The 13,710-nt window shown below is 38.4% G+C and overlaps 2 protein-coding genes across 2 annotated transcripts in view; both read right to left on the reverse strand.

The window, feature by feature from the left end:
- Nucleotides 1-1,928, reverse strand: part of LOC129458816 (zona pellucida sperm-binding protein 3 receptor-like) — a 31,294-nt gene extending 29,366 nt beyond the window's left edge. Inside the window, 2 exon segments of the mRNA XM_055235095.2 lie at nucleotides 1,241-1,316; nucleotides 1,907-1,928. Of these exon segments, the coding sequence (XP_055091070.1) occupies nucleotides 1,241-1,316; nucleotides 1,907-1,928 (98 nt within the window).
- A 7,871-nt stretch (nucleotides 1,929-9,799) lies between these two features.
- Nucleotides 9,800-13,710, reverse strand: part of C4BPA (complement component 4 binding protein alpha) — a 43,473-nt gene continuing 39,562 nt past the window's right edge. The window contains exons 10-12 of the mRNA XM_055234379.1: nucleotides 13,499-13,672; nucleotides 10,782-10,957; nucleotides 9,800-10,229 (exon numbers count right to left, since the gene is read on the reverse strand). Of these exons, the coding sequence (XP_055090354.1) occupies nucleotides 10,056-10,229; nucleotides 10,782-10,957; nucleotides 13,499-13,672 (524 nt within the window). The 3' untranslated portion in view covers nucleotides 9,800-10,055. The remainder of the gene's footprint in view (nucleotides 10,230-10,781; nucleotides 10,958-13,498; nucleotides 13,673-13,710) is intronic.

Below are 13,710 nucleotides of genomic sequence, written 5' to 3' on the forward strand. Positions count from 1 at the left end.
TGATAAAGCATATGATAGCTCAACATTTGGAATACATCTGGTAGACTAAAAATCTCTTGGAGCATTTAGGAGGAAATGTAAATAGAAATAATAGAAAACAAAACAAGCAAGCAAACAAACTACTGGAAAAGGACATTATAGACAACGTATTGAAATAAAAGCAAGGAAACATACTCACAAAACACTATTTGGTATACTGCATAGTCGTAACATGTGAAAGTTATTATTGATGTAACCAAAATTATGCAATAATTATATTGAAACAAAAGGAAAAGCAGGTGGTATATTAGAAGATGATTAAATATATGTCTGTAATCAATAGATAACAGCTAAAATGAGTAATTTAAGAAAAACAGAAAAAACATATTATCTTAAAATATGAACATAAACATCAGGAAAAAAATGTTGCAAGATATGACAGTGGTTCTCTGGGAGTAGGGAAAGGGAACTGTGTGCACCAGATAATATGCTAATTTGTTAAACATGAATATATATTAATTTTAAAGATAAAGTTGATAGGTCAAGAAACAGATGCATTTCTAACATGGTTTATAATTTATGGGATTATGTACTAAAATCTTAAATGTGAAATTTAAATTTAAAATGGAAAGAGAAAAATGGATAATATAATGGAGGTAAGCTCTCTATACCTCCCTTTATTGTTCTAATATTTGTAAGAATATATATGTATTTATTTTAAATAATTTTTAAAAGGGATTTAAATAAAAGGATAAATTAAAGAATGGAAGGATAATTTAAATCTCTGTGAAAATAAGTCAACACTACTCCTTTATATTAGTAAAGAATGGTAAGAAAGGAAAAATAAAGGGCTAATATTTAAAAACCTCAACTATTTCTTCTGTACTCTTAAAGACTGAGACTTGGGGTGGATAACTCTTTGTTTAAGCATGTTAATAACATGAAAATATAAGCATACATAATTACCCATTCTTATCCACTCATAAAATGGTGTGGAAAGTGACTTTCTGGATAGTGGAAATTTTAATTTTATTTATGAAATTAGTTCATTTATGGTTGGTGGAATAGAAGATCGTCAGCACCACTCCTCCCAACAAAAGTACAACTAGTAACTATTCAAAGACAAGAACACCACCTTGAATTCACCAGAACCCGAGAGAGAAGAGGAGAAAGCCCCTACAACAAAACCACAACTGGTAACAGAAATGGCCATTTTAGACTGTGCCACCCTCTCCCCTAAGCTGGCATAACCGCCACTCACAGAGAACTTCCCTGGACCCACAGTTTCCAAGGTGGAAGGAGGGAACTGGAAGTGGACGTTCTATCTCCCCACTGGTCTGGGAATTTTCATGAGAACCCACGGCAGTCCTGTCCCACAGGAAGCACTGGGAATGCCAGGAGGACTGAACCACCTGGGGTGAATTGAAGACAAGTCGGGGGGGGAAAAGGTGCTTATCACGGGGACTGGCATGTGGATCTTGGTGGCTACTCCACATTTAAATCAGCTGGGCATCACACAGAGGAGACTGGATAGTGCCATAGTGCTTCATGGGACACAATCTATGGGAAGGCCTGAGTCCCTGGTCAGATTTCCCACACGGCCCGGATGCTTACACGGAACTTTCCCCTGACCTGGAAGCAACTGAAAGGTCAGTGATGAAGTTCTGATGCTCTCTTAAGTCTTCCCCAGACCTGGAAACCACTGCAGGTCTGTGTTTAAGTTCCTGTGTGAGCTATAAGTTCTGGTACTCACAATAAGTCTTCCCCAGATTGGGAAACAGTGAAAGGGTGGTGAGTTAGTTCCAGGGAAGTGTTTAAGTTCTGGTGCTCAATATAAATCCTTCCCAGAATGGGAAGCAACTACAGGCCAGCAAATAAAGTTCTAATGTTAAGTAATAAAACTCTAACATCACCAAAGAACACCTACAAAAGTTGGAAGAGGTGGCCATCTCTTTGAATGCACAGGCATCAATGTAAAGACACAGGGCTGAAAAAAAATAAGGGAAAAAAACCAACAAAGCTCTGGTAATAGACCCTGAAGAATTAAAGATCTGTGAACTGCCTGAGAAATAATTAATAATAACCCTCTTTTAAAAATTCAGGAAATCACAAAAAATATGGATAGAAAATTAAATAAAATTTATAAAACAATCCAGAAACAAAATAAGAAATTTGACAAAGAAATAAGAACAATTTTTATTTGATGTTTGTTTTTTAGAGATGGGGGGCTCACTTTTTCACCCAGCTTGGAGTGCAGTGGTATGATCATAGCTCAATGCCGTCTTGAATTTCTGGTCTCAAGTGATCCTTCAGCGTCAGCCTCCCAAGTGACTGCTACAGGCACATGCCAGAATGCCTGGCTAATTTTTAATTTTTTTGTGGAGACAGGATCTCCCTGTATTGCTCAGGCTGGTCTCAAACTCCTGGGCTCAAGCCATCCTCTCCCTTTGGCCTCTCAAAGCACTGGGATTACAGGCATAAGCCACCATGCCCAGCCTAGGAACAACTTTTAAAAACCAAATCAAAATTCTAGAAATAAAGAATGCAATAACTGAACTGAAAAACCCAACAGAAAACTTCAGCAGCAGACCTGCTCAAACAAAGGAAAGAATCAGCAAGCCTGGGCCCTAACACAGTGCCTTATGCCTATAATCCCAGCACTTTGGGAGGCCAAGTTAAGAGGATTGCTTGAGACCAGGAGTCTGAGACCAGCCTGGGCAATATAATAAGACTCCTTGTCTCTTAAAAAAGCCAGGCATGGTAGTGCATGCCTATAGTCCTAGCTCCTCAGGAGGCTGAGATGGGAGAGTGGTTTAAGCTCCAGGGTTCAAGGTTACAGTGACCTATGGTTGCACCACTGCACTCTAGCCTGAGTGACAGAAAAAAAAAAAAAAGATTCAGCAAGCTCAAAGACAAAACATATGAAATTAACCAATCAGAGGGCAAAAAGGAAAAAGAATAAAATGCAGTAAAAAAGGCCTATGAGAATTATGGGACTCTATCAAACAAACCTCTGCATAATAGGAGAGTGCAAGGAGACAAGAGACAAAAAGGCCTAGAAAGAATATTTAAGAAAATAATGGCTGAAAATCCCCAAATCTGGAGAAAGGTTGTAGCATTTAGGTACATGGAGCTCAGAGCTCATCTATGAATGGAGCTCAGAGGTCACCAATCCACTTCAACCCAAAGAGGAATTCTTCCCTAAGGTACAGCATAATGAAATTATGAAATATCAGACATAGAATACTGAAAACAGCAAGAGAAAAGAAATATGTCGCATTAAACAGAGCCCCGATACAGCTTTTAGATTTCTCAGCAGAAACTCTGTAGGCCGAGAGAGAGTGGAAGGATATATTCAAAGTACTAAAGGAAAAAAGTCCAACACGAATATTAGTACCCAGCAAAGCTAACTTTAAATATGAATGAGAGATAAAGACTTACCTGGACAAACAAATTTTGAGGGAATTCATGAAGACCAGATTTGTTTTAAGGGAAATGTTAAAGAGAGCTCTTCAGTCTGAAAGAAAAGAACACTAACGTATTAGAAGAAAACATCTGGAGGTATAAAACATATTGTTAAAAGTTAGTTTACAGACAGATTTAGAATAATGTAACTGTAGAAACTCAACCACTTATATCTTTAGCATGAAGACTATAAAACAAACTTACAGATAATAACTACAACAATAGAGATAGGCAATATAAAAAGATGCACATAGAGACGTCAAAGTGTGGGGAGGAGTGATGTTAAAGAAGAGTTTGTTTTTGCTTTCATTCTTTTCTTTGTGATCAAAGTTAAATTGTCAGTTTAAAATAACCTGTTATGACTATAAAATTTTTTATAAACCTTAGGGAAAGCACACACAAAAACTTACAGTAGATACATTAAAAAATAAATGTCAACCACTGTGGAAGATAGTGTGGTGATTCGTCAAAGACCTAGAACCAGAAATACCATTTGACACAACCATCTCATTACTGAGTATATACCCAAAGGAATATAAATCACTCTGTTATAAAAATACGTGCATGTGTATGTTCATTGCAGCACTATTCACAATAGCAAAGACATGGAATCAACCCAAATGCCCATCGATGATAGACTGGATAAAGAAAATGTAGTACATATACACCATGGAATACTATGCAACCACAATGAGGAATGAGATCATGTCCTTTGCAGGGACATGGATGGAGCTGGAAGCCATTATCCTCAGCAAACTAACACAGGAACAGAAAACCAAACACCACATGTTCTCACTTATAAGTGGGAGCTACACAATAAGAACATATACGCATGGACACAGAGAGGGGAACAACACACACTGGGGCCTGTTAGGGGGCAGGCAGAGGGAGAGCACCAGGATAAATAGCTAATGCATACAGGGCTTAATACCTAGGTGATGGGCCAGAAACCTGCAGGGGCTCCAGCACAAAAAAGAAACAGCAACAGAAAAAGAAGAAAGGTGGAAAAGGTGGCTGGTGATGAGAATATTCTTGTTGCAGGCTGTTTTTAAACTAGTCTCAGTGACACTAGGAATATAATAAAGGTAACACAGCAAGAAGCACAGAACTGCTCCCTCTTCATCTCCATGTTTTCATAATTTCTTGTGTTTCAAATAGGGAAACATCTTCCTCAAAGTCTGCCTAGTGAGATATGGCCTACTGGTTGCCTCATAGCTTTGTACAGATTATGAGGACTGAAAATAATTGGGCATTTACCCATCTTGGTATCTGTTGTATCCTTTATCTGTGTGTGCTGATTCGATCTTTTTTCAGTTTCACCTACCTTATCTAAGGTTTCCCAGGATTTAAACAGAAACTATTTCTATGATTTCAGCTAGAGTCTGAAGATACTTGTTTCTGTTCAAGTCCCACTTTAAATTATGTCTTAGGAAGCCTTAGGAAACTGAAAGTGGAATCTTCTGAGCATTCCTAAATATCTGCTTAGAAATATCATGTGATAAAGAGGGACCTTCTTAATACACTGATGTTCTTCACTTAATTAAATGGATGGCCACAAGAAAAATAAAGTAAATGTCTTAAATAATTTAACCATAAATTTTTTGTCATGTGATACTGGAATATGGGATACTTTTCATATATATATATATATGTGTATATATATGTATATATATATGTGTATATATATATATATACACACATATATATACATATATATATATACACATATATATATACATATATATATATATATATCTCCATATATATATATATATATATATATATATCTCCTTTGTGCCCCATGTCATTTTCAGATTATGGTAACATGCTGATACAGCACCATGAAAGAACTCTAGGAAAATATATCAATGTAAGAAGTTGACTATTAGACCTAGTGTCCTGAGGTCAGATGGGTTTGGACTGCCTCAATCAGAAAGATTAAGGACTATTATCAAGAACATGAACATTGGCTTCCTACATAGAGAGGAAATCAGTATCTGAGTTCCATACCAGGCAGTATTAAAATCTAACAGGTCTGTTTGGCGCATTGATAGATAGTCAAATGGTATCTCCTTCTGGTTATGGATTTTGACCATTGATTACTTTTCTCAAAGTAATGAAGTATTTTACAGTCAATTTGTGATGTAAATGTTGCTCTTGTCTTTCCTCACTTACAAATTACTTTCACATTGAACAGTTGTGAGACAGACACATTGAGATGCCTGCCCTTGTTAGTATTCATTTTATGCTGTCCAAGGTATCATTTAATTTAGACTTACAAGTATTTCCTTGTGATTATATTACTCTGTCCTTGTTAATAAAGTGCTGCTGTGTTTGACTCTGAACGTAACTATCAAAACTTCTTCAAAGAGTTTTTTATAAAAGACTTTCCTCCTTTACAAGAAAGAAATGGGGTGCTGCCTTTCTGTTTAGTAAAAGCAGAAATCTGCAGTGGCATCTAAACAAGAGATCCTTTTTAAATACAAATGATGTATTGTGGCATAATACTTTTTTGAGTTCTATGGAGAACAGTCTTTTGGTAATAGTGGCAGATATTTATTCCTTCTGAATATATACCCCATTATAGGAATAACTGTTACTTATTTAGGATTCCATTATTGAAAAGTTTGACCCAAGGCACAGAGTGAAATTTACAGTTCTCAGTTTAGTTGTCATTATTGACAGGCATTGGTATTATTAGTCATTGCTAAGCATCTGAAACTTCAGTTCAAATAAGTAAGTTTTAATTGTCAAATGAAGTATAAACACATGAACTTTCTAGAAATGTTTCCTCTTTTGGATAGGTCTTTAGCCAGTACATATATATACTTTGTCAAATATATGGATGTGCGTGTGTACATTTATAAAAACCAGTATGGATACATCCATTCACTGTGGTACATTTTTAAATAAAATATTTTAGCAGTGAAAAAAAATACCTAGGTGATGGGTTGATAGGTGCAGCAAACCACAATGGCACACATTTACATGTGTAACAAACTTGTATGTCCTGCACATGTAACCCAGAACTTAAAATAGAATAAAATTTAAAAATAAATTAAAAATAAATAAATAGCATGAAATCAAAAGGTACTACTAGAGACAAAGATTTAACTATGAAAGAAAAGAGTAAGAGAGGAACAAAGAAAGACTCAAAAAAAAACCCCAGAAAATAAGCAATAAAATGGTAATAGTACATCTTTAGCTATCAGTTATAATCTTGAGTGTAAATGGGTTAAATTATCCTATTAAAAGACATAGAGTGGCAGAATGGACTTTAAAAAACAAGACTCAGCTATATGCTGTGCTCAAGAAGCTCATTTCACCTATAAAGACATGCATACACTAAAGGTGAAAGGATGAAGAAAGTAACCAATGCGAAACAACCCAAAAAAAGCAGGAGTAGATATACTTAGATAAAATAGACTTCAAATCAAAAACGATTTTTTAAAAGATTATTTTGTAATAAATGTAATGATAAAGAAGTCAATATGGCAAGAGGATATAACAATTGTGTTTGTGTATGTATGTATATACCCTCCACACCAGAGCACCTAAATATATAAAGCAAATATTAATAGACTTAAAGAGAGAAATTGACTGCAATAGAATAACACTAGAAGATTTCAACACCCCACTTTCAGCAATAAACAGATAATCCAGACAGTAAATCGACAAACTTTGGAGTTAAACTACACGCTATACCAAATGGAACAAATTGATATTTACAGAACATTTCATCTAACAGCTGCAGAAACACATTTTCTCATTACCACATGAAATATTCCCCAGGATAGACTCTATGTTAGGCCGTAAAACAAGTCACAGCAAATTTTTAGAAATCAAAAGTATACCAAGTACCTAAAAACAAAAAAGCCCATTAAGTCACAAACCCACAGCTAATACCATACTAAATAGGGAAAAGTTGAAAGCCTTTCTTCTAAGATCTAGAACAAAACAAAGACGCCAAGTTTCACCACTTTTATTCAACATAGTACTGGAAATCCTAGTCTGAGCAATTAGACAAGCAAAAGGGGATAAAAGGGCATTCAGATTGGAAAGGAAGAAGTCAAAATGTCCCTGTTTGTAGATGACGCTATCTTATATTTAGGAAAACATAAAGACTCCATCAAAAAACTCTTAGAATTGATAAATGAATTCAGTAAAGTTGCAAGATTCAGCATTAATACAAAAAAGTTAGTGATATTTCTGTAAGCCAGTAGAGACTGGCCAATGCCATACTGCTTAGTCAACAGATGGGACCATACAGAAAAGGCAACTGTAGAAGAGTCCATCTGTATCCTGGCCATATGGCCTTGACCTACTCTAGAGCTTACTGCAAATGGTCCCATAGGTGCCATTGGCTACCCATGTCTCTCTGACTGATGGTGAGCCCCATCCTTAGAGCCTTCTCAGCCAGCCAACAGTGTAGATCCCTTGGGTCTGGGAGCCATTGCTACTGGAGCCAAACTTCACCAGTGAGAGAAGAGAATAGGCAGAAAAATACCCAGGTCTTCATCCTGAGGAGGACAACTCAGAGTTGGGTTCTACATGCTCTCAGATGCTTCCAGCATGATTGAGTCCCAGCTGGCAATGAAATAACCCCCTCAACAATGTTCCCTCATGGGCTTTATTCCCTTCTTCATCTTACTGCCCACTCACTCACAGTGTTTTCTGGAACCACCTTTCAGGGAAACTAGTTGCTCACAAATTCCTGTATCAGGGGAAATTCAAAAATAAACATTAAACCAAGAAATGCCTAGTAGCCTAGTAGGTAATGGCTTTGAAGATCATGGATAGATATGTTTGATGTTAAGTGGGTGTCTTAGTCTATTTTCTGTTGCTTATAACAGAACACCTGAAACTGGGTAATTTATAAACAAAAAAATTATTTTTTACAATTCTCAAGGCTGGGAAATCCAAGGCCACGGCTCGGCATCTGGTGAGGATCTTCTTGGTGGGGACTCTGCAAGGTCCCAAGGTGGCACAGGGCATTACATGGCAAGGGGGCTGAGCATACTAACTCAGGTCTCTCTTCCTCTTCTTATAAAGCCACCAGTCCCACTTTCGTGATAACAGCTGCGAAAACGCATTCTTCTCATTAGCACACGAAATATTCATCTATGAATGGTTTAATCCATTCATCAGGACAGAACCCCCATGAACCAGTCACCTCTTAAAAATCCCACCTTTCAATAGTTCCACATTGAGGATTTACTTTCAACATGAGTTTGGAGGGGACAAACATTCAAATTATAGCAGTGGGTTTCTCCAACAGCGCCACCTCCTCTGTTACGTCTAAAGTTCAGTGAAAGCCTGCCATAATGCCATTTCCTTCACATAATTTTGGGAAAATTAAGCCAAAAAGGCCAGTGTTCAAAAGGCCAGAGTTCTGTGTGCAGGGAGAGAAAAGACAGCCAGAGGAGCTGGGATAAGAGTGAGAAAGAGACTGCACAGGAAGCAAGAGTCAGAAAAAGTGATGACTTAAAGGAATAAAAGTTCCTAGAGTACCCAAAGATATAAGGAAGTTTGATATGGGGTATCTCTTCCTGTGTGGGGCAGTTGCTCAATCTGTTTTACTTAATATTAAGGAAAATGGTGACCAAATCAGATAGAAGACTTGAGAATGTGCAGAGGACTGGCATGTGGGCTTCATCTTCATCTGTCTTACAAAGTTCCTTCTCTGGGGTTGGAATGAGGAAGTCAGACACAAAAGTAAACTTCCTTCATGGAAGGCAATAGTGGAGATGTGGCATGAGTCAAAGAGACAACGTGCACAGGGGCTTAGGGGAAGGCATGACTACCCCAGAACAGGAGAATGGATGAGGCTTTGGGGGTGTGTTGACATTTAACCTCACAAGGGAGGACATGAGTGCTGTGCACACATGAAACTGTGGAGTAAAGGCAGTCTGTCCACGATAAGAACCCAAGTATGGCCAGGCATGGTGGTTCATACCTGTAATCCCAGCACTTCGGGAGGCCGAGGTGGGCAGATCACTTGAGATCAGGAGTTTGAGACCAACCCAGCCAACGTGGTGAAACGCCGTCTCTACTAAAAATATAAAAATTAGCTGGGCATGATGGCACACACCTGTAATCCCAGCTACTCAGGAGGCTGAGGTGGGAGAATTGTGTAAACCTAGGAGGTGGAGGTTGCAGTGAGCCAAGATCGTGCCACTGCAGCACTCCAGCCTGGGCAGCAGAGCAAGAGTCTGTCTCAAAAAAAAAAAAAAAAAAAAAAAAACCCAAGTACCTATTACTTGTGGCCCAAACAGTAAAACAAATGTATTAACTTTATATTATGGGTTTTTTAAGGACGCTTATTTCACAGAGTTAAATGATCACAAAGACAAAATAGTTTTTTATACGTACATTTTTAATTGAAAAAAAAATTTGTGTTTTGTGTCTTGAAAAGCAAAAACATGAGCCACACAGAGGATGATTAATAATTTCACAATCTCAAAGCACTAAACTTTAGCAAATTATCATTTCTAGATATTTATTATGATGAATATCACTGCCAAATTGACAGTAGATTTGCTAAACTGATCTGTATTGAATTGCAAGAGGCAAGCCAGCAAGACACCTTTTCCTCCTTCTTTTGAGGAAAATTATAGTTCTTCATCCAAAGTGGATTGTCTTGCCCTGTCTCTCTGTAGTTCCAGTTGTTCAATTTCCAGAGATAGCTTATATACCTCCAGGGCCATTTTCACATCCTCTGGGTTTGGGAGACACTGCATGAGTCTTTTGCCTGCGAGCACTTGTTCACAGCCTTCAGGGGTCTCCTAAAAGAGATATAAGTGGTGGGTGTGATTGAGAAACTTCTCTTCTAATCATGAAGGAGGGTGGATCCTGACAGTGGAAGGACTACAGGATTGAACCAAGACCAATCTCAGACTGGTGGTTGAGGCTGGGAAAACAAGAAATCACTTGGGTCCCACCACAGTCTTCCCCAGGGGAACATGGATCTGTTCTGAGACAGCTGTCCAGAAGGCCCCCATGGTAACAGAGGCTGTTTTTGCTGACCATCCAGAAATGGAACAACAATGTATTATATAGCTTAGCAAAAGTTAAGCTAGGAATCAGTACTACCGGGTCTATGAAACCCCGCTCTGTAAGGGCTCAGTTTTTCCTGTTCTCAAGTGAGAACAGGAGAACTTGCCACCCCTAACTTACCAGACTGCTTCAAGACAAAAAGAGTTTCTTTGAGTGGGAGTAGCTCAGAAGTGAATCCTGACAAGTCAGATTTCACCATTGTGGAGTGGTACTGAGAATTGTGTAAACCTGGGAGGTGGAGGGGTTGACAGCACAGAACTTCCTTGAATTGTGCCACTTACCCACTCACACCTGGGCACCTCTGGGTACCAGGTTCTGTTCTCAGAGCAAGTGATACTTTGGGGACCAACCACACCATAGCCAGAATCACATTGGATGGTGACATTTGCAGACTCAACATACTGATTCTTATCCACAGACAACCTTCCATTCACTAATTCTGGTTTCAGACACAGAGCTGTAATGGAAACATATTTTTAAGAAATCTGTAAATCTATGAAGAAGGACATGATAACAGTCTCAGATAATAAGAATGAACTGTATTTAGTTCTGCTAATTGTTCTATCTTTCTCTTCATTTGAAAACAATCATATTAGCATTTTATTGAGTATGACTACCTATCAGACTTCTGCTAAGCACTTTATGTTGCTATCATTTAAGTCTCCTGGCAGCCCTATGAAATGAGCACTGTTATTATTCCCATTTTATCTAAGAGACAGTTGAGATATGTTAAGACACTTGCTCAAAGTAATAACGTTTTCATATAATATGACAGCATATTTCTTTTTTTATTACACTTTAAGTTCTGGGATACATGTGCAGAATCTACAGGTTTGTTACATAGGTATACATGTGCCATGGTGGTTTACTGCACCCATCAACCTGTCATCTACATTAGGCATTTCTCCTAATGCTATCCCTCCCCTTGCCCCCCACCCCCTGACAGGCCCTAGTGTGTGATGTTCCCCTCCCTGTGTCCATGTGTTCTCATTGTTCAGCTCCCACCTATGAGTGAGAACATGTGGTGTTTGGTTTTCTGTTCCTGTGTTAGTTTGCTGAGAATAATGGTTTCCAGCTTCATCCATGTCCCTGCAAAGGACATTAACTCATTCTTTTTTATGGCTGCATAGTATTCCATGGTGTATATGTGCCACATTTTCTTTATTCAGTCTATCATTGATGGGCATTTAGGTTGGTCCCAAGTCTTTGCTACTGTGAACAGTGCCGCAATAAACATACATGTGCATGTGTCTTTATAGTAGAATGATTTATAATCCTTTGCGTATATACCCAGTAATGGGATTGCTGGGTCAAATGGTATTTTAGTTCTAGATCCTTGAGGAATCATCACACTGTCTTCCACAATGTTTGAACTAATTTACGCTCGATCAACAGTGTAAAAGTGTTCCTATTTCTCCACATCCTCTCCAGCATCTGTTGTTTCCGTGACAGGCTATTTCTAAAAGAAGGTATGTGACCCCAGAATCCCAACTAACGAGGTAACTCTCACTCACAGTTTTGATTGCTGCGAGATACTAAGTATAAAAATTTCTTTCTTGCAGACATTTATGCAGCCAACAGACCTATGAAAAAATACTCATCATCACTGGTCATTAGAGAAATGCAAATCAAAACCACAATGAGATACCATCTCATGCCAGTTAGGATGGTGATCATTAAAAAGTCAGGAAACAACAGATGCTGGAGAGGTTGTGGAAAAATAGGAATGCTTTTACACTGTTGGTGGAGTGTAAATTAGTTCAACCATTGTGGAAAACAGTGTGGCAATTCCTCAAGGATCTAGAACTAGAATTACCATTTGACCCAGCAATCCCATTACTGAGCATATACCCAAAGGGTTATAAATCATTCTATGATAAAGACACATGCACACGTATGTTTATTGCGGCACTATTCACAATAGCAAAGACTTGGAACCAACCCAAATGTCCATCAATGATAGACTGGATTAAGAAACTGTGGCACATATACACCATGGAATACTATGTGGCCATAAAAAAGGATGAGTTCATGTCCTTTGCAGGGACATGGATGAAACTGGAAACCATCATTCTCAACAAGTTATCACAAGATCAGAAAACCAAACATTGCATGTTCTCACTCATAAGTGGGAGTTGAACAATGAGAACACATGGACACAGGGAGGGGAACATCACACACTGGGGCCTGTCGGGGGGTGGGGGGCTAGGGGAGTGATAACATTAGGAGAAATACCTAATGTAGGTGACAGGTTGATGGGTGCAGCAAACCACCATGGCACATGTATACATATGTAACAAAACTGCATGTTCTGTACATGTAATCCAGAACTTAAAGTATAATAAAAAAAATTTCCTTCTTGACTATTATTCTCCTGTGTACAAAAGAGACAATGATGGCAAATAAATACTGAAGTTTTTGACAGCAAAGTCATGTATGTTGACAGCAAACTTCTATGCATGTAAAAATCAGACCTGATCTCAACTCCTCCTGTCCCCACAACTGCTGCAAACTACGAGTCCCCCTTCGCCCTCCCTGACCCCTCACACCAACACACACCATCTATATCATAGCAGGTGGTGCCTGCCCTGCACGAGACTCTGGTGGAAATAACTGTCACTCATCATATTTAGAATTCACTCAGGGGAGCCTATATTCATACTAGAGCAAGTTTCTATGGAAACTTTGCCACAGGCCACAGGTACACTAAGATAAAATGTGATGCTTTTAGAATATTTCTGGAAATATGCAAGAAACCAGGTATGGGCTGCCCCAAGAAGGCTGAATTATGAATTGGGAGAAAGAAATGGAGGAGATTAATGTTTGTGTGTACCCTTTGTACTTTTTGCATTGGGTACCATTTGCATATATTGATTATTTAATATAAATCAAATCAAATGTTTTCATGCTGCCTCTGACAGGGAAGAAACTTAGCTCTCAGTGCTCTCAGGACAGGTCCACCCACTTAATCTTGAGCTGAAAAGGAAGCTGGAGTTACCTTTACATTGAGGGGCTGGAGCTGACCAGCGTGAATAACTGCAGGAGAGTTTCGCCTGTCCGACCAGAATGTAGCCTTTATCACATTCATATGTAATCTCCTCTTCTTTGAAAAGGCTGTATGAACTAGATTGTTTATAATGCCCATGGGCAATTTTAGGAGGAAAATTGCAATCTTGAGGGAGAAACAGAAAAGTGAGAGAGCATTAGCTT

The sequence above is a fragment of the Symphalangus syndactylus genome, chromosome 19 (assembly GCF_028878055.3).
Source record: "Symphalangus syndactylus isolate Jambi chromosome 19, NHGRI_mSymSyn1-v2.1_pri, whole genome shotgun sequence".
NCBI lineage: Eukaryota > Metazoa > Chordata > Mammalia > Primates > Hylobatidae > Symphalangus > Symphalangus syndactylus.